This window comes from Heptranchias perlo, chromosome 28, assembly GCF_035084215.1.
Source record: "Heptranchias perlo isolate sHepPer1 chromosome 28, sHepPer1.hap1, whole genome shotgun sequence".
Lineage (NCBI taxonomy): Eukaryota > Metazoa > Chordata > Chondrichthyes > Hexanchiformes > Hexanchidae > Heptranchias > Heptranchias perlo.
In genome coordinates, this window is record NC_090352.1 from 16,063,264 (window position 1) to 16,085,346 (window position 22,083).

General features: G+C 45.3%; 1 protein-coding gene across 8 annotated transcripts in view; it reads left to right on the plus strand.

The window, feature by feature from the left end:
* LOC137344879 (eosinophil peroxidase-like) overlaps positions 1 to 22,083 on the plus strand; it is a 57,485-nt gene that overhangs the window by 14,446 nt on the left and 20,956 nt on the right. For 3 of the 8 annotated variants that reach the window (XM_068008116.1, XM_068008121.1, XM_068008117.1), the window contains exons 3-7: positions 724 to 828; positions 8,208 to 8,301; positions 10,903 to 11,037; positions 12,338 to 12,470; positions 19,254 to 19,383. In XM_068008116.1, coding sequence (XP_067864217.1) covers positions 724 to 828; positions 8,208 to 8,301; positions 10,903 to 11,037; positions 12,338 to 12,470; positions 19,254 to 19,383 — 597 coding nt within the window. Of the gene's footprint in view, positions 1 to 723; positions 829 to 8,207; positions 8,302 to 10,861; positions 11,038 to 12,337; positions 12,471 to 19,253; positions 19,384 to 22,083 lie in introns of those variants that run through there. The other 5 variants (XM_068008118.1, XM_068008119.1, XM_068008123.1 and 2 more) reach the window with 4 other exon arrangements.

Below are 22,083 nucleotides of genomic sequence, written 5' to 3' on the forward strand. Positions count from 1 at the left end.
GGACCATTTTGAGTGGAGTTCCCACTTCCATTTCCCGCCCTCAACCAGTACCTGAAATACTGCCGCCCCTCCCGATGGCCAAGTTTGCCCCTGCACAAGTACAGTTGGAGCAGTCTTTGCCGGGGCCCAAGGGCTCCAAAACGCAGAGGCCGTAGGCCCAAAGAATCTCAGCAGTCAGGGCAGGGACCTCAGCAGCCTGCCACTGCCTCTAAAGCCACAGGGGATACACCACGTAGAAGTGGTAGGAAGCGTAAGTTCAAGCAATTGTAGTTCACCAAGGGTGTGCACAAGGGTGTGTGAAGAAATGTTATGTTGTTAAGTTGCCTTTTTTTTATAATGGCACATTAAATGTATTGATTGGAACCACATCCACGCCATGCCATTATTGCGTCCCAAGTGTTAAGTCACCCTTTTTCATTTGTTTCACGATGAATGCCAATAAATGACGGTACACGTTGGGCGGGTGTTCAATGTGTGTTTGCATGTATCAAGGACTGTTTTGTGCAAAGGGGTGGGGGGTGTGAGGTGGATGTGCCAACGGGCCTGAGTAGCTCATGTCTCTCTTTTGCCACTGTGAGAGATGAGGGCATCCCTGGCATCCTGGGCAGCAATGTGCAGTTGGTCTGGTGATGAGTGCCCCATCTTCATATTTCTCCTCCTCGTCATCATCCCCGTCCATGTCATCCTCATCCTCTTCCTCTTCTTCAATGTTGTCACCAACAGTGGACGATTGACGAGTGCCTCCATCCTCCTCCATCTCTAAACCCCTCTGCTACACGTTGTTGGGCAGGACGCAGAACACCACGATTATTCTGGAGACCCTCACTGGTGAGTAATGAAGGGCACCTCTGGCCCTTTCCAGGCACCTGAAGTGTATCTTCAACATGTCTATGGCTTGCTCTGTGACATACCTGGTTGTCACGTGGCTCTGGTTGTATCGCTCTTGTGCCTCATTGGTGAGGTTCCTCACAGGTGTCATGAGCCAAGTTTGCAGGGGATTTCCCTTGTCTCCAACGAGCCAGCCCTTAAGTCTGTCACCTGTTTGGAAGAGGTCTGGAATGTAGAACTGGCACAGAATGAACGTGTCATGACAGCTGCCAGGGAATCTGGTGCATACCTACATAACTCGTTTCTCGTGGTTGCACACCAGCTGTGCATTGATGGAGTGATATCCCTTTCACTTTATGAAGACTCCTGGCTCATGTGGTGGTCCTCGGATTGTCACGTGTGTGCAATCAATTGCACCCTGGACCCGAGAGGAAGCCAGCCAGAGAGGCAAAACCCACTGCCCGTTCATTCTGACAATTGTCGTCGCAGGGGAAGTTCACGTAATCGGATGCCCTGGCAAACAATCCAATCGTCACTTGCCTTATACACTTATTTGCAGGCGACAGACACACCCTGGAGATGTCACTGGTGGCAACCTGGAAGGATCCAGAGGCAAAGAAATTGAGGGCAGTGATTACTTTTACTGTGACAGGCAGTGCGTGGCCACCAGGTCCAGCAGGGAACAGCTCTTCCTCAAGGAGGCTGCAGGTGCCTGCGACCACCTGCCGACTCAATCTGAGCCTGCGTAGGCTCTGCTCCTCAGAAAGGTCCAGAAAACTCAGCCTCTGCCTGTATACCCTCTCAAGTGGGTAGTTCCTCCTGTGACCTCGGGCCCTCTGTTGTTCCCCTCTCTGCTGCTCTCCAAATCTCTGTTGTGCACCTTTCTCTTGTGCACCTGCAGATCTCAACACACACGATGTGACTGCCTTGGATGGTCATTTTCCTCCTCCTCCTCAGATGTCCTCTGGAATACATCCATTGTGCCCCCATCCTGATCTTGTCAATTTGAGAGGCTCCAAAGTTTTGCTAAAAATGTCTCAACACAGGAACTCTCAGCCAAATGTTTGCCTGAGACCAGCTGCAACACCTGAGCTTTTATTGAGATGGGTCAATCACAGGTTTAAAGGGCCAAATTAACTTTGTGCCTACGCAGGCTCAGATTGAGTCGGCAGGTGGTCTCAGGCATCTGTCGCCTCCATTTCACTGGCGAGATTCAGAAGCCCCGGGAAACCCGTGCTGATGACGTTAAATTGGAATCAGCTTCAGAATCAATTAAAAAAAACTTATCTCAAGTATCTCAACTAGGAAAATTGCCCCACTAACGACCCGCCCGCCATCAGTGATTGGGAATCGGATGCGCATGCACATCCAAATGCTCCCACATTAAACCTGGAAGTGGGAGCGTTGGAGCCAGGTTACAGTCGCGATCGCAGAAACTGGAATTTCCACCTCCCGCCCGACTCCAACCCACCCGTTCTTGGGGATTAAAATTACCCCCCTGGTGCTGGGGACTACATTAAATTCAGCTTCATGATGCAGCAGGAATGGGAGAGGCTGACGGGGCTTTATGCAAGAGAACATTATTGACTGTAACGGGGTACAGTAACCTTGTGATTATGGTGCTGCACCAGCAACCGAGAGATTGTGAGTTCAAATCCCACCATGGCAAGTTGTGAAACTGAACTCAATAAATTGAGTAATTTAAGGGCTAGCACCTGGAAAAGTAACTGTGCTCAATGCGTGCCTGAAGTCTCGCCTGCAAACATCACTGATGCAACATACTATTTGGTGGCAGTCTGCTGAGCTGAGAACTCGCTGCACAGCATTGTAAAAATGGTGTACCAACTGTTTGCAATGTGCTCTGCAAAGGGGCAATAACATGTTCAGAAAGGATCTTCCAGTTCATAGAGGGTCATAGAATCATAGAAAGGTTACAGCATGGAAGAAGGACATTAGGCCCATCGAGTCCATGCAGGCTCTATGCAAGAGCAATCCAGCTAGTCCCACTCTCCTGCCCTATCCGTGTAGGCCTGCAAATTTTTTCCTTTCAAGTATTAATTCCTGATCCCTTTTGAAAGCCACGATTGAATCTGCCTCCACCACCCCCTCAGGCAGTGCATTCCAGATCATAGAACCACTCGCTGTGTAAAAATATTTTTCCTCATGTCACCTTCGGCTCTTTTGCCAATCACCTTAAATCTATGTCCTCTGGTTCTTGACCCTTCCGCCAATAGGAACAGTTTCTCTCTATCAATTCTGCCTAGACCCTTCATAATTTTGAATACCTCTATCAAGCCTCCTCTCAATCTTCTCTGTTCCAACGAGAACAACCCCAGCTTCTCCAGTCTATCCACATAACTAAAGTCCCTCTTCCCTGGAATTATTCCAATAAATCTTTTCTGCACTACCTCTAAGGCCTTCTCATCTTTCCTAAAATGCGGTGCCCAGAACTGGACAGAATATTGAAATTGTGGTCGAACCAGTGTTTTATAAAGGTTCATCATGACTTCCTTGCTTTTGTACTCTATGCCTCGATTTATAAAGCTCAGGATTCCGTATGCTTTCTTAACTGCTTTCTCAACCTGCCCTGCTACCTTCAATGATTTGTGTACATATACTCCCAGATCTCTCTGTTCCTGTACCCCTTTTAGAATTGTGCCCTCTAGTTTATATTGCTTCTCCTCGTTCTTCCTACCAAAATGTATCACTTCGCAATTTTTTGGGTTAAATTTCATCTGCTACGTGTCTGCCCATTTCACCAGCCTGTCTATATCCTCTTGAAGTCTATCACTCCCCTCCTCACTGTTACTACACATCCAAGTTTTGTGTCATCTGCAAATTTGGAAATTGTGCCCTGTACATCCAAGTCCAAGTCATTAATATATATCAAGAAAAGCATTGGTCTCAGTACCGACCTCTGGGGAACACCACTGTAGACCTCCCTCCAGTCCGAAAAACAACTGTTCACCACTACTCTCTGCTTCCTGTTACTTATCCAATTTTGTATCCATGCTGCTACTGCCCCCTTTATTCCACGGGCTTCAATCTTGATGACAAGCCTATTATGCGGCTTTATCAAACGCCTTTTGAAAGTCAATATACACCACACCAACCGTTTTGCCCTCATCTACTCTCTCTGTTACCTCATCAAAAAACTCTATCAAGTTAGTTAAACACGATATGCCTTTAACAAATCCATGCTGGCTTTCCCTAATCAATCCACACTTGTGCAAGTAACTGCTAATTCTGACCCAGATTATCGATCTAAAAGTTTCCCCACCACCAAGGTTAAACTGACTGGCCTATATTTGCTGGGTTTATCCTAACGCTCTTTTTTGAACAAGGGTTTAACATTTGCAATTCTCCAGTTCTCTGGCACCACCCCCATATCTAAGGATGTTTGGAAGATTATGGCCAGTACCTTCGCAATTTCCACCATTACTTTCCTCAGCAACCTAGGATGCATCCCACCCGGACCGGGTGATTTATCTACTTTAAGTACAGCCAGGCTTTCTAGTACCACCTCTTTATCAATTCTTAGCCCATCCAGTATTTCAACTACATCTTCCTTTACAGAGACTCTGGCAGCATCTTCTTTCTTGGTAAAGACAGATGCAATGTACTCATTTAGTGCCTCGGCCATGCCCTCTGCCTCCAAGAGCAGATCTTCTTTTTGGTCCCTGATTGGCCCCTCCCCTCCTCTTCCTACCCGTTTACTGTTTACATGCCTATAGAAGACTTTTGGATTCCCTTTTATGTTTGCCACCAGTCTATTCTCATACTCTCTCTTTGCCCCCTTATTTCCTTTCTCATTTCTCCTCTGAACTTTTTATATTCAGCCTGGTTCTCACTTGTGTTATCAACCTGACATCTGTCATACACCCCTTTTTTCCGCTTCATCTTACTCTTTATCTCTTTTGTCATCCAGGGAGCTCTGGCTTTAGTTGCCCTAACTTTCCCCCTCGTGGGAATGTACCTAGACTGTACCTGAACCATCTCCTCCTTAAAGGCCACCCATTGTTCAGTTACAGTTTTAACTGCCAATCTTTGATTCCAATTTACCCGGGCCAGATCTGTTCTCATCCCACTGAAATTGGCCCTCCTCCAATTGAGTATTTTTACTTTAGAGTGGTCCGTGTCCTTTTCTATAGCTATTCTAAACCTTATGATACAATGATCACTGTTCCCTAAATGTTCCTCCACTGACACTTGCTCCACTTGGCTCGCCTCATTCCCCAGAACCAAGTCCAGCAATGGCTCCTTCCTCATTGGGCCAGAAACATACTGGTCAAGACAGTTCTCCTGAACACACTTCAAAAATTCCTCCTCCTCTTTGCCCCTTATATTATTATTATCCCAGTCTATATTAGGGTACGTGAAGTCCCCCGTTATCACAACTCTATGGCCTTTGCACCTCTCTGTAATTTCCCTGCAAATTTGCTCCTCTATCTCCTGCCCAATAGTTGGTGGCCTATCGAAGTACACCCAGTAGTATAATGGCACCTCTATTGTTTCTTAAGTCTAACAAAATAGATTCTGTCCTTGACCCCTCCAGGACATCCTCTCTCTCCAGCACTGCAATTCTCTCCATAATCAATACTGCCACCCTCCTTCCTTTCTTTCCTTCCCTATCTTTCCTGAACACTTGGATTCCAGGAATATTTAGTACCCAATCCTGCCTTTTTTTGAGCCAGGTCTCCGTTATCGCCACAACATCGTAATACCATGTGGCTATTTGCGCCTGCAGCTCACCAACCTTGTTTACCACGCTTTGTGCATTTACACACATGCACTGCAAACCAGTCTTAGACTTTCTTGTACTCTCTCTTACTCTGTTCCTATCTACTACCATACTGTTTCTTGTTCTAGTGCTATCTTTCTCTCCCAATCCTTTGTGCACCTTGTTTCTACTTTCCAAAGCTACATCCTGGTGCCCACCCCCCTGCCAAATTAGACTAAACCCTCCCCACAATACTACCGAACCTCCCCACGAGGACATTGGTCCCAGCTCCGTTGAGGTGCAACCCGTCCAGCCTGTACTGGTCCCACCTTCCCCAGAACTGGTCCCAATGCCCCAGGAATCTAAAGCCCTCCCTGCTGCACCATTTCTCCAGCCACGCATTCATCTGCTCTTTCCTCCTATTTCTATAATTGCTAGCGCATGGCACCGGGAGCAATCCGGAGATTACTATCTTTGAGGTCCTGCATCTTAATCTCTTTCCTAACTCCTTAAAATCTGCCTGCAGGACCTCATCCCTCTTTCTACCAATGTCGTTGGTACTTATATGGACCACGACTTCTGGCTGTTCAGAATGTTCTGCAGCCGCTCAGTGACATCCTTCAACCTGGCACCAGGGAGACAACATACCATCCTGGAATCACGTCTGCGGCCACAGAAACGCCTGTCTGTTCCCCTAACTATAGAATCCCCTATCACTATTGCTCTCCTGACTTTTCTACTCCCCCACCCCCCCCCCCGCCCCGTACAGCAGGTCCTTTGAGATTAGAAACACAAAGCAACTCGGCAAGATCTTTGGTGCCTAATGCCTCCCTTCGGCAGTAGCTAGCCCTTCTGCGTCCTCTTGACAAGTTACTCTCTTCTTTCTGAATCACTAAATCTTTCAGAGTATGTGTCTCTGAGCTGTTTTAAATCAGGATGATGTTGAATGCTTCTGCACCCTTCCTCCATTTCTCACAGAAATTGCATGCTCCACAGCTCAATACACTGATCGTTCACCATTTATATTCACTAGGTAACTCCTTACTAAGTTGAGCAGCAGATGCTTTCAGATTGGTTGATTTGCACAACTGGTCACTCGATTGTGCATTAGTTACATAGAATTTTACAGCACAGAAACAGGCCATTCAACCCAACAGGTCTATGCTCCACACGAGCCTCCTCCCACCTTACTTCATCTGATCAACATATCCTTCTATTCCTTTCTCTCTCATGTACTTATCTAGCTTCTCCTTAAATGCATCTATACTATTTGCCTCAACTACTCCTTGTAGTAGCAAGTTCCACATTCTCAGCACTCTCTGAGTAAAGAAGTTTCCCCTGAATTCCTTACTGGATTTATTAGTGACTATTTTATATTTATGGCCCTTGGTTTTGGATGCCCCCACAAGTGGAAACATCTTCTCTGCATCTACCCTATTGAACCCCTTCATGATTTAAAAAATCTCTATCAGGTCACCTCTCAGTCTTCTCTTTTCTAGAGAAAAGAGCCTCAGCCTGTTCAGTTTTAATGCATTCTAACACACCCAAGATTCCAAAAAGCATACAGTCTTAGTTTGAGCTTTACTGCTAGTGTATACAAAAATGTTAACACACTGCCAGTCCACCAGGCAGGGGTAGCGAGGACAGGGAAACCACCTGAGTGAGGGAAAGCGGGAAGACCGGCAGCAGGGGGGAGAGGCAGTAAAACATCTCGGGATAGGAGGGGAAGGGGATTACAGCATCCCTGGAGGGGGAGCTTCAGAGACCAGTAAAACTTATCAATGGGGCGGGGGTGGGCAAAGAAATCTAAACAGCCAGCATGAAAAAATGTAAAAGCCTCTGCTCCCAGACTTGTGGAGTGTTCATGTTGGGAAGGGGAAAGCAGATAGACAGAGGGAATATTACACCTGTAGAAGGGAAAAATAAAAGTATTAATTATTTTTAAAATATAAAAATAAGCAAATGCTGAAAAGTGAATAACTTTATAACTTAATTGGTATCTTCTCGCACTGAAGAAATCCAATTATGGAAATGAGATCAAGGCCTGGATTTTCCTCTTTGTGCTGGAAGATGGTGAGGGCTACACATCTATTTTGCTAGGTTGTAGCTCACTGAATATTCTGGGTAGGCTCCTGGCATGATTCTTGCCACATGAAATGGCCAGCCACTTCAGACAAGGGAAATGAGGCAATGAGGTAGTGAAACACCCACTTCAGCAACTCAAAAAGGAGGTGCCTGCTTTAAAAGGGGCAGAAGTGCCCCAAACAATTTCTTAACAATGTGGAGAAAAGATTCTGAGTGAGTCGTGGGCCCTTCAGGACAAGGTATGGGGGCTGAAGAGTGGGAGAGGTGGAAAAGAGCACCATTCCCCAGCATTAATAATCTTTACCCCTCACAAACCTTCAACTCTTTCTTTCCCCCCATTCCAAAATAAAAGCTGTTGCTTCAAGAATGTATTTCTGATTGTTTTTCATATGTTAAAATACTGTTGACTGAAATTAACTGAACTATCCTGAGCAGCCAAATGGTCTGTTCGACAACACCCCTTGTAATATTAATTTACAAATTCACTAAATGATGAAATGAGCTGAAATGTCAGATTGGCTGTGGAATTTTCATGAGTTTAAACTGAGTGGCTGTGTTCCTCCTGTGTGAACAGGTTCTGAGAAATCCCTGGGCAGTCCGTTTGTACACAGTGCTGTACAGGAAGCTATCAAAATGGTGGACAGAGCGTATAAAGAGAGCAGAGATGTGTGAGTAATGGCCTAAGTAACCCTGTCCTCGGACTGGCTTCACCAACAATTTATATGATTTGAATAGCTTGTCTTGACTGAGTCAAATGCTCTTGCGATGATTCCAGTTCAGAATTAATCTTGCTGATATTATTTCACACTGAATGGATAGCCAGTGAACTGTTAATAATGATAACCAAATCATTCCCCATTTCCAGCTTTGCTAATCAACATATTGTCACATTCCAACAGTCATAGCATCCCTTAATCTAATTTGCATTAAAAGACGTTATGCCATTTCATAGTTCATCTACTTAACTGGTCCCACTCTAGTTAGATGCTCTCATTCTCCCTTGTATTCATTATGTGCCACATATCTTGATGTCATCAGCACATCTGCTAATATTATAAGAATTAAGATTCTCCACATCATTCGTGAATAGTGTGAAGAACATGGAACTCAAAACAGAGCCGCTTGAACTCTGTTGGTCATTTCTCCCCAAGCAGTTTTTTATTTATTGTCTACTGTTGTTAATTAATTTGCCCTGAACTTCAGCTTATTCCTAAAACTGGCACTGCTCACCACAATGATGAAGAAAGAAAGAAAGAAGTTTCATCTATATGGCATCTTTCACAACCTCAGGATATCCCAAAGTGCTTCACAGCCAATGAAGTGGAGTCACTGTTGTAATGTAGGGAAATGCAGCAGCCAATTTCTGCACAGCAAGGTCACATAAACAGCAATGAGATAACTGACCAGATAATCTGCTTTCTTAAAAATGTTGGTTGAGGGATAAACGTTGGTGCAGACACTGGAAGAACTCCCCTGCTCTTATTTGAAATAGATCTTTTACATCCACCAGAGAGGGCAGAAAGGACCTTGGTTTAATATCTCATCAGAAAGACAGCACCTCTGACAACACAGCACTTCACCTACTTTTGATGTGATGTGAAACCAAGTTCCTTCTATGTCGACAGTAAAAGCTGCATGACACTAATAAGAAAGAGTAAAAGGTAGTCCCAGTGTCTTGACCAATAAGATGTATAATCTCATAAATAACCTAATATGATAGATTTGCGCCTCCAGTTCTGAAGCTAACTAAAGTAGTTGAGAAAATGATAAAATGTTCCTCTTTTCCAAACAACTATCTAATTCCCTTTTTAAAAAGAAATATGAACTCTGTTTTAACAACCATTTACAGCAGAGAATTTCACATCCTAACCACTATTTGTGTAAAGAACTTTTTTTTCCCAATCTCCCTTACATTGTTTTTGTGATTATTTTATATTTGCCCTCATCACCATCTCATCGACAACTGGAAACAATCTATTGTTATTTACCTCATCAGCACTCAATTTATAATCTTGAGGGCATCTATCAGGTCACCTTTAACATTCTCGGCTCTCATGCAAAAAGCCGTAACTTCTCAAGTTTGACATGCAAGATATTTCTTGAGACATTGCTGCACCCTGGCCAAGCATTATCATTTTATCTGGTCTTTAATGCACAGAAGAAGTGAAAATTCCTGCATGATGTAGGCACTGTATTTGAACAGTCTAAAACAGTCTCCACAGACTAGCTCCAGATCCACTGCACAAAATGTCCTCTAATTGAGGCACTGGATCCATGGGCCACAATTATTGAGTAATGTCTACATTGATGTCTAAAAATCTAAGCCCATTGCAAGATAAAAATGCAAGGCCCCTACACTAAGTCCAACCCCCTACACTAGAAATCCCAGACCCTCACATTAAAAGTCCAAAGTCTCCCTATGCTAAAAATCGAAGCCCCCATGTACAAAATCTTCACTCCTACATTAAAAATCAAGCCTCCCATTTGCAAAATAATTGAAATACTGCTATTTAGTAAAAATCTAAACCATCTAACGCCACAAAAAACTCCACCTTACAACTTTTTGTTTTCCCTGCTCTGGCCTGCTCTTCCACTTTCTCTACTACAGTTCGGCACTGTAATCTCCCTACTTCTCTTTCTGCTATCCCAAAGTTCACAAGATGGAAGTTCTTTCAGCCTCTTTTAACTTCCCGTGCCTGGAAGCCGCTCCCTTGCTGGTACAAAAATGCTACCTTTCATTGGTCTAAATACGCCAATCATGGAACAGCTTTTCTAGTCCTCAAGACCCAGGTTTGAACTCCTTAGCCTGCAAACACAAGGAAAAGACCACTGGCCGGGTTTTGGACACCATGCGGGCTAATTTCTGGCTATTTTGCTCAGATTTCCATGGCTCTTCTGTCGAGTGGCAGATGAGCGGGAGAACGCTCATAGAAATTCATCCCACTCATGGCTATTCTTAAGTGCTAATTTGGCAACTGCAACAGCGAGGATAGAGAGTAAGAAATGGTAGCTTGCACTACCTAATAAGTAGATATTCGATGAGGTGCATTATCAGGGTGATGAAGTTGTTGTAAAATTACATTGATCACCCTGGCCACCCCACATCTTGATAAACTCGCACAAAAGAAGGGATTTTAGAAAACTTACAGGTAATAACAAGCCTCAAGTTTATCCAACTGACTCATGGCCTTTGTGAAACACATCAGATTTTTTTTTCTTCTATTTTAGCAGCAAAGAAAAAATTAGTAAAGCATCTCTAACTCCTTCAGGCCTCCTGATCTTCTTCAAGCAGCCTACAGCAGTGACCAGGACTGTGGTGCGAGCTGCAGAGTGTGTGGAGACTGCAATGAGACTCATCCAACACAGTGTTCACAGGAACCACCAATGGGCTCTCAATGTATCAGGTCAGTTGAGAAATGGTGTTAGCCAGAAACAAGCTCAAACAAGTCTGTTTCCAGTGGCTGAAGGGTCAGTAACCAGAGGACACAGATTTAAGGCAAAAGAACCAGAGGCAAGATGAGGAGAAATAAATCAATGCAGCGAGTTGTTATGATCTGGAATGCACTACCTGAAAGGGTGGTGGAAGCAGATTCAATAATAACTTTCAAAAGGGAATTGGATAAATACTTGAAGGGGAAAAATTTACAGAGCTATGGGGAGAGAGCAGGGGAGTGCAACTAATTGGATAGCTCGTGCAAAGAGCTGGCACAGGCACGATGGACCAAATGGCCTCCTTCTGTGCTGTATCATTCTATGATTCTAAAAAGACAAGTCATTGATTAATAGGTGCCTTGAGGGTTTGTGCATGTCTGATACACAGTGATTGATAGATGCCTCTAGGGTTTGTGCATGTCCGATATATAGTTATTGATAGACTTTTCCAGTAAGTCAAAGAAGTATACCCCAATTTTCCAATCTGTTTACCTGTCGACTCACCTAACTCTCTCCTCCTCAGCGTCTGGTAATTTTTATTATTAGATAAAGTAAATAAAGAGAAACTGTTCCCATTGGCGGAAGGGTTGAGAACCAGAGGACACAGATTTAAGGTGATTGCAAAAGAACCAAAGGCGACATGAGGAAAAGCTTTTTTACGCAGTGAGTAGTTATGATCTGGAATGCGTTGTCTGAAAGGACGGTGGAAGCAGATTCAATCATGGCTTTCAAAAAGGAATTGGATAAATACTTGAAGGAAAAAAACTTGCAGTGCTACGGGGAAAGAGCGGAGGAATGGGACTAACAGGATTGCTCTTACAAAGAGCTGGCACGGGCTCGATGGGCCAAATGGCCTCCTTCTGTGCTGTAACCATTCTATGATTCTATGATTCTGAAATCGAGATCATGGGCCAAACCCCATACTGCAAGGTTAGAAAAAGGATAGAATTGGAGATAAATCAAGAATTAGAGATGGGTAATGTAGAGCTTGGGTTTTAAAACTTGTAGATTTTGTGAGGTAGGGTCAAAGTGCAGAATTTTTTCTTTTACAATTGCGTTCAGCCACATCTATTTGTTATGCTGCCCAATCAACAATATAACTTGACCTCCACACTTCCTGGACCAGTTCACAAGCTTATTTTCAGGGAAACTGTCTGTGGTAAATTCACTGAATGTACTTTCATTAAACATTTATCTACTATCTGTCTCAATATACGGTTTGTATTCCTAGCCACTTCCACTTACCACCAATTAATGTTTTTTTTTCCATAGAGCTTTTAACCCTGAGTGACCTGAACAGTCTGACACTTGCCACAGGATGTTCAAGAGTTGTCCAGCCCTCTGTCTGCAAGAATGACTGCTGGTCCAACCGATATAGAACCATCAATTCCAACTGCAACAACAGGTAGGTCGCCCCGAGTAAAAGTCCCTCTCAATTATGGATCAAAATAGATTATGTTATGAAAAAATAAATAGGTAAAGGTACATTATTGAAATTAATATTAACTGTGTATGAGCTGCATAAGAAAATTGAGCCTAATGTAATAGTACCCAACAATACCATTAATAAACCTGTATCCACACAACCTACACACTCTGTACCCAATAGTAACAGGGATAAACCTGCACTCAACAACAACTTGCATTTATATCGCATTTTTAATGTAGTAAAATGTCCCAAGGCGCTTCACAGAAGCGTTATCAAACGACATGAGGAGATATTAGGATAGGTGATCAAACGTTTGATCAAAGAGATAGGTTTTAAGGAGCATCTTAAAGAAGGAGAGAGAGGCGGAGAGGTTTATGGAGGGAATTCCAGAGCTTGGGGCCTAGACAGCTGAAGGCATGGCCACCAATGGTGGGGCAAAGTAAATTGCGTATGCACCAGAGGCTAGAATTGGAGGAGCGCAGAGTTCACAAAAGGTTGTAGGACTGGAGGAGATTATAGAGATAGGGAGGGGCAAGGCCATGGAAAGATTTGAACACAAGGATGAGAATTTTAAATTTGAGGCATTGTTGGACCGGGAGCCGATGTAGGTCAGCGAGCAGAGGGATGATGGAAGAATGGGACTTGGTGTGAGTTAGGATACCGGCAGCAGAGTTTTGGATGAGCTGAAGTTACGAAGGGTGGAAGATAGGAGGCCGGCGAGGAGAGAGAAATAGGAGAGGGTGGAGGATGGACCTTGGATGACTCCAGAGATAACACTCACACAAAAGAGGCATAGATACAGAATGATAGAGTTATAGATTAAGAATAATATAGGGGTTTGGACACAGAACAATAGAGTTGCAAACACAGCATAATACAGTTATAGACAAAGTGATACAGAATTATAAGCCAGGAATTTCCTTGGAGCTGCTCCCGTTCCACCACTGTAAATTGGGTTTCCACCAAACTTCCAGTGAAGTTATGGCAATGGAGCAGGAGCAGCTTCGAGGGAATTCGTAGCCGTAGATCACAAAAACGTACAGCAGTATAAATACAGGAGGACCAAGATATGGATACAGAATAATATGTGAGTTATGGAGACAATGATACAGAGATAAAGACAAAAAGTGATACAGGCATATTGGGCTCGATTTTGAAAGGGCGGTGGGATGGCAGCGGAGGGGGTGTCAATGGGCTCGCGGGTAACCTGACTAATAAAATCTTACTGTTTCCCACGCAATTGCAAGTTAATTGGTGGCCCTTAACGTAGCTTCCGGGTTTGCCGTTCGAAAGCTGCGCAGTGGGCGGACTGCGCACCCACATGACAGGCTATCAACTGGAGCGGCTCTATTTAAAGGGCCATTGCTCCAATGGCTTTTGCTGCAGCAAACACCAAAAGGCACAATGGAAAGCACAGGGGCAAGGCTGCTCCAAGATTTAATGATGCCTCGCTACAGCAGTACTGGCCGAGGTGAGGAGGAGGAGGGAAGTGTTTTACCCTGCGGACGGAAGGAAGTCCCCTGCTTCTGCCACCAAGATGGCCTGGCTTCAGGTGGCAGACGAGGTCACCAGCAGCAGCAACATCTCCCGCTCCTGGGCCCAGTGCAGGAAGCGTTTCAATGACCTAACTTGGTCAGCAAAAGTGAGTACACTTACTGATTCTCCTGCATTCCGTGTTTCACATTAACGCCTGCCCCCGACCCCCACAACTCATTCTGCACTGCCAATTCTACCCTATCACATCACTCCTCACACCCACTTAAGGCTCATCCTCAACTTACCTGCACTTCCTCAGCACTTCCTCATCTCCCCATTAGTCACTCCGCCGCTACCACTCACCCCCATCCTCATCCAATGTGATGTCTCTGTCTCATACTCACCCTCTGATGTATCTCTTTGACAGTCAGCCTCACCCAAAGCAATGCATCCATCGACTGGCTACTTCACCATCACTCACTCACACATCTGTACTTTCTCCCCTGCTAGGAGAAGAGAGCTCAGAATGCACGCAAGAGGGCGAGGACTGCAGGGGGGGCCACAACAAATAGTGATTCTCACGGACGCGGAGCAGGAGGCCCTGGAAATCAGCCCTACCCTCGAGTGCCTGTCCATCGGGGGGGCCGAAACTGGCATCCCACAAACATCTGATGACACAACTTTAACATTCATCACACACAACATGAATTGATGTTAACAATGCTTAGAATGTTGAACACCTCAGTATGCTCATCGCAACATGACACATCTGTGATGATGCTTAATATTGCCTTCTGTTCTCTTACAGGCCCTTCAACAACAACCACAGTGACGGCAGAGGGCGATTCCTCAGAGGAGCTCCCGGCATCTGGGGGTGCACCGTCACATCATAGCGAGCCATCCACCAGCGCAGATACTCACAGCTCGGTGGGTCCTAGTAGTCAGTTAGTTGGGTAGGCACCTGGTGAGTCACCACACACAAGTGAGCACGAGCAGACACTGGTGGCAGGGGCAGCTATGGAGAGTCCGCGTCAGTGAGTGCACTCCTCTCCAGGCTCTGCTCAGCTGGACACAGATGATGAACCCTGGGGGCCATCCTTTAAAAGGAGAATAATCGAGGGAAGCAGCACATTTGTGAGGTACTGGAACAGGTGCCACACACACTTTCCACAATAGTGCAGAGGATAGAGGAGTCCAACTCCTGCATTAGTGGAATGGCGGCACAGGTAAGTGCAGGAATGTCTGCGATGGAGAGAATGGCAGCCTCCATTGAGCTTCATGCATGGCTCACAAATGAGTCCATTCAGGCCCTGACAACGGTCGTTTCGAATCACCGTGTGCAACATTCTGCTGCCTTAAACAAGCAGACAGATACACTAGCACTGGTCTTACAAGGCATCACACATGTCCTCCAAACTGTTGTCCATCAGAGTGGTAGGAATGATGTGGTCCTGGCCCAGGAGAGGGATGATGGCAAAAGGGGACATGGAAGTGGGGACGCCACTCAAAGCACTCCCATGTCTCATCCATTGTCACCCTCTCAACCAGTACCCGCAATGCTGCCTCCTCTCCAGGTGGCCGAGTTTGCCCCTGCATAGGTGCAGGTGGAGCAGTCTATGGCGGGGCCCTCACAGGCACCGAAACCCAGAGGGCATTGGCCGAAAGCACCTGAGCAGTCAGGGCATGAACATGAACAACCTGCCATTATATCTGCTGCAGCCACAGGGGATGCACCACGTAGAAGAGGTAGGAAGAGAAGGCCTAAGGATTTGTGATCACGAAGAGTATGTGCAAGGGTGCCTGACAGACTGTCATGTTTTCCATTATTATTTGGTTTTTTTTATATTCATATTAAATGTTATCATTCTCACCACTACTGCCACGTCTTGCCCATTCTTGACTGGCTTTTGTGATAGGGCCGTTTCATGAGCTTCACCATGAACGGTTATACTTGATGCCACCCACTGGGTCACTTTACAGTGAGTGTATGTGTACTTGCTGGACTGTTTTGTGCAGAGAGTTGGTGGTGGGGGGGGTGGGTGCTGATGTTGGCACTGCTCTTTCCAGGTGGTCTGAGGACTGGATTGTTCACACTTTCTGATGTTAGGAGAACTGTTCACATATCAGTGACTCCCTGGCCTCACTAGCAGCCAGGTGAGCCAATGCTCTGGCCATGGGTTTGTCCTCCTCCTCCTCTGCCTCCTCCTCCTCCACCTCCTCAATGTGGATGGCAGATGTGGATGGGACTTTTTAAAGTGGCACCCCTCTCTGTTGTGCCCATGTTGTGCCGGACACAACACACTACTATAATGCGTCTGGTGCGTATTGAAGTGCTCCCCCAGAATGATCAAGGCACCTAAATCGCATCTTGAGCAGCCTGAATTGTAGACCTGATGGCGATGTGGCTGTTGTTGTATCAAAGCTGTGGCTCGGTGATGGGGTTCCTCAGAGGTGTCATGAGCCACATGTGCAGGGGATATCCCTTGTCCCTGAGGAGCCAGGCCTTAAGGGAGTTCGGTGCGTGGAAGAGGCCCGAGATGTTGATGGAGTGTTGCCCCTTTCTGTTGATGAAAAGTCCTGGCTCATGTGGAGGTGCTCGTATTGCTACATGGGTGCAATGGATTGCACCCAGCACCTGTGGGAAGCCAGCCACAGAGTGGAATTCCATTGCTCTCTCCATCTGGCTGAGGTCGTCCATGGGGAAGTTGACATATTGTGAGGCTCTGCGGAACAAGCCATCGGTGACCTGCCTTACGCACTTGGGTGCAGACAACTGAGAGACCCCGGCGATGTCCTCGGTGGCACCCTGGAATGATACAGAGGCAAAGACGTTGAGGGCTGTGGTGACTTTGACAGTGATGGGTAATGAGATGCTGCTTAGGTCAGCCGGGAGCAGCTCGGCATGAAAGAGGCTGCAGATGTCTTCGACCACCTGGCAACTCACTCTCAGCCTCCGTATGCACTACTCCTCAGAGAGGTCCAGGAAGCTGAGCCTTGGTCTGTAGACCCTGTGGCGAGGGTAGTGCCTCCTGCGATGTTGCTCGCTCTATTGTTCCCCTCTGTGCTCTTGTGCAGGTGCCTGTGGCGCAGCACTGTGTTGTGGAGCTCCACGTGGCGGAAGTGCACACCATGCCTGGCGAGGATGGTGATGTTGCTCATCCTCGGATGTAGCGGTGAATGCAGCCATGGCACCCCCCCACCCCCATCCTGACGGTGTGAGTTTGAGGGGGTCTGAAAAGTTGGTAAATATGTGTGAACAGAAGAATTCTGAATAGAAACTAAGAATTTTCAGTGTAAACACAAAGATCTCCCAGCCAAAAGTTTGTCTGAAAGACCAGAGTGCCCTGCTGCAATAATTCACCTTTTATCCCCATCTGTCAAACAAGCATTTCAATGTCCAACTGGCTGCTGGCTGAAACACGTCTCCTAAAGCATGGAGTGTTTCCCACAGCACGGGAAACACTCTGAGGCTGAATGAAAATCGGTCTCCTGCCTTAATCACCATGAAATTAATTACTTCAAATACTTAAAGTGTCTAAATCACTGTGTTAACTATCAACCCGCCAGCTTTAATTGCCGGTGGGACTTCCGGATTTGTGAGGCGCGCGAGGACAGACCTGTCTGTGGGGAACCCAGAAGTTGGCGGGTTGGAGCCGGCTTCCTCATTCGCTTGGGATTTCCCCAATTTTCGCAACGCCCCTGCCCCCAAGTCACCCACAATTTCCTTTGAAAATCGGGGCCATTGAAACAGAACAATAGAGAGGTACGGAATGATAGATAAAGATAAGATATGATAGGGTTATCAATGATATAGATACAAACCACAATACTGTGGTAATGCCACAGAATAATAAAGAGGCATTGATACAGAATGATACAAAGATATAAACAAAGAATGATCCATAGGTATAAATACAGGATGATAGGATTATACAGAGGTGCAGACACAGGATGATACAGATACATGGAGATGAACTCAAACCCTATTCTAAATTGTCCTTTGTCCCAGGTAACTTTGTGGTCTTAGTAAGGTTCTTAATGGGGGGATAATTGATGGAATTCCTGGAGTAGCCTGGGAACTCCTCCAAACATTTCCCCTTGATGGGGAAGAGCAGGCAGAACTTACCCCAACTGGAATTTGAGGTGCACTATAAACAGGCTGAAACCCAGCAGACCCATGATCTGTCCCCAATTTGAGTCCCCAGCCCCTGAAACTTCCATCCAGAATCTTCAATTGTCCCATGAACATCAATATACTGAGTGAAACTGCTACTGAACCAGATTCGCCAGCTACCCAGCTATCTAAACCTACAAGCATTGGTGATGAAGCCCAGATAAACCAAAAAAGAAAACAACTGGGTCATTGTGGCCAACATGTGATTGTTCATTTCCCAAATGACTCATGATCTGCAATTAACAGGGAACCCGAAGCTTAATGGAGCTTCAGGGAAACTGCTGTGGTCTCCAGAACTGGATGGTGGATGTGCTAGGACCTTCAGTCTGATGGACAGACCCCAACAAAAGACTAAGTTTGCTTGTGACAATTGATCCAAGAGGCTGAGTTAGTGACCAAACTTGCCACATGTCAGGCAATCCTCTTCTAGCCGGCGCAGAGGTGGAATTCATCAGATCTTCAGTGAGACATCTCCCCACCAAGGTGTTGGAAATGTCGAGTCATTTACAGACTCCACATTCAGCACAATTCACTTGTTGTTCTTTACAGAGCACAGAATGCAAAGTACTTGACTGACCTGAGATGAAAAGCTATGTATTAATACCTCTGCCCATAGTAGGGTGAAAATCCCTCCAGTCACTGTGTAATGACCTCATTGATACATTGGTGAAGAATCCCTCGGTTTGCCGCCTGTAGCAAAATCGCACACATGTTCTAAAAGAACACAGAACAGAGGAAAACTTCCCAAACACATTTATGATGTCATTACTGTACCAACTAGAGGAATTTGTAGGTACTTGAAGTAACAGCACAGATTCTAAATTCAGCCTTGCTTTGCTTTTTCTTGCTGAAGGATAAATGTACAAGGTGGATTTTTATTGGCCCCAAATGTTGCTTCTTGGGAATTTAAACTTCACTTCTATGAAATAAGTACAGGGAGAAAGAAAAGCACAACAGCAAAGTCCTGCCTGCCTCTTGCAATTAAACCAATTCTAATGAAATACTTTATTAACCTGAAACTCCGATTTCTACCTTAATTTTACATTTATGGTGATTGCAGCTACAGAAATTGGAGTAATAGTTGATGCTTTTCTTCTGTTCATTCGCAGGAGGACCCCTCACCTGGGAACTCCTAACATGCCATTTGCCCGCTGGCTCCCAGCTCAATATGAGGATGGATTTTCACTTCCAAAGGGCTGGATAGAGGGGAAACTATATTCAGGATTTCCCCTGCCACTGGTAATTATCATTATTGCTCTAAATCAATCAGAGAGAATCCAAACACTGTAACATTGACAAAGAAGGATTGTGAGTTGGTACCAATTTGTTTTTGTTCAAAAATCTTGGCGAAGGCCTAAGGCCCATTGTGCTGGATAGCAAGGGTGAAAATGAGAGATGGTGAGATCAATGATGAAGTAGTGATGAGGTGACAGCAAGTTTGGGTTTTAAAACCTGTAGATTGTTGGAGTGAGGAAAAACTGAAGGAAGTGAGAAGTTCTGCATTTTTGAGGTTGGTGCAATTTATCAGTGTCCACAGGAAGAGTCCAAACACTCTTGGCATGCTGCCTGGTATTTTCCAAACGGACAGTGCTGGGAGGGCAAGAGGCTCTCAGCGCTGGGATCTACAGACCTTATTAAAGGTATAAAATAAATGGTAATAGAATGTGGGCTTTCCACACAGTAGTGTCTGTAGTGTGACATCATTGCTGTGCACCTGTATAAACAGATGCACAGAATAACACAGCCAGGAGAAGTCATTTCTGGTCTCTTTAATTTGAAAGTGTTCATAATAACATGTAATAAAAATGCTTCTCATTGTGAAGGTTTGAATTGTGTAGTACTGCACAGCCCATTAAAGATAAATATCTTTCATGTACAAAGCTATTCCTATTCAGTACAATCTAGATTAAGTACAAAACTAACTGTACAAAGACATCATCTTAAACTCAATATCATATTCAGCCTAAGGAGATTCGAGAACAACTTCCTACCTTTTGTATTCCACAATGGCTTCATTTCTGGTTTTACAAATGAGTGTCCACTTTAAAAAAAAAACATTTTTTGCCTTTTTGGTTTTCTTTTGTTGCATTTATTTAAACGCATTGTTTTTCTTGCATTTCAATTTAGTTTAAGTTTTTCTCCCCTTTACCACCTACCAGTTGGGAGAGTTTCACTGTAATTTGCAACAGTTCCCATTGGCAGAATGCCATTCCTTTTGGAATTCCTCTTGCCATCTGGAAGCTAGAGGATAAGGAGATTTCCACAGGATTCATCAGAGAGGGGTGGGGGGGGGGGTCTAAGTGTGCCTGAGGCAGATTGCGCAGACTCCCTCCCTTCCCAAACCTGTTAACCAAGTAGATGACCTTGTCAGACCTTGTTAGAGCTACTTGGGCATGTCAGAGGAAGTGTGCCTTGCCAGCTATGCATGGTGAGGGAGGCCTTTTAGCATGTTGAGATTGTGCCTACAAGGTGACATCTTATAAAAGTAAAAAAAGAGGTTGGAAATTGAAGAAACTCATGCACAATTACAATAGTGAAAGGTTATTTCTTCCAGTTAGAGAATCAGCAATAAGAGGTTATCAATTTAACTGTCACTGAGAGTGAGGAGAGCAGTTAGAAGCAATTCTTTACACAGAGGGTTGTTGAAGCATAAAATGCTTTGCCAAGGGGAGTGATTGAGGCAGAGACCATTGCCTCTTTTAAGAGAAAATTGGATAAATATTTGAAGCATAGGAAGATACTGGGCTATGGGGAGAGTGCAGGACAGTAGGATTAGTTTTGGGACTACTCTAGCAAACATGATGGACTGAATGACTTCCTTCTCTGCTGCAAACTAACATGCCTCTGTACGCAACCTGTGCACCAACCAGGGAATCAACAAATGACTGCATCACGCAGCTAGGTTGTTTTACAATGACTCAAGGTGGTATGGCCTTGGAAGCTGTGAGTGTGGAACGGCATTCTATTGTACATTACATCTCGAAGGTGTCTTACTGAGGTGTAGGTATGCGTGACATGTAAAGAAAGAGCTGTAAGATTGTATGAGGGCTTGGCATAGACGAGGCGTAAATATAGAACCAGTTGAGAAACTACAATTTGTGGCATTCAACCTTGGGCCAACCGCAAGTTATGAGGTATTGTTGGGTAATGCTTCTTTTCCAGACTCTTAAGAATGGATCTGTTCCCAGGCCCTGCAAGTAGTGTTCACAGTGTGGAGGCTGGTTACCACCTGTTGCCCACATTGGTTCACCAATGAATTATGGGGAGGGTGCCCTGAAGTGTCAAATAGGGCAGCCTTCCTTGAGCCACATTTTTTTCAATTTGTTCTCAGAATACGGGCGATGCTGGCAAGGCTGCATTCATTGCCCATCCCTAGCTGCCCTGAGGAGGTGGTGCTGGTGGGCTTTCTGGAACCATGGCAGTCCTTGTGTTGATGGTGCTGTAGAATGGTGTTAGGTAAGGAATTCCAGGATATTGACCCAACAACAAGGAAAGAATGATGATATATTTCCAAATCAGGATGATATGTGAGTTTGGAGCGGGAATTGGAGATGATGGTATTTCCACGACAATGCTCCTCTTGTCCTTCTTGGTGATAGAGGTTGTGAGGCTGGGAGGTAAGCTTGATGAGTTGCTACAGTGCAACCTGTAGATTGTACATACTGCAGCCACAGAGAGCCATTAATGGAGGGTTTGGATATGAAGGCCTGTAGCGGGCATGCCAATCAAGCAGACTGTTTTGTCCTGGATGGTGTCGAGGTGGGGAAGGTATAGAGGAGGCCGATAACGGCTGACGAACCTGGCAAGGCCGGGGACGCGGAGGTCCTGCCGAATTTAGTAGCAGGACCTCATTAACATTTTTTCTTCCGTTTCCTGCCTGTCCAAATTGACAGCCTGGCCAGTGGCTGGGAGGGAAAACCAGCAGCAAGAGGCTGCAGC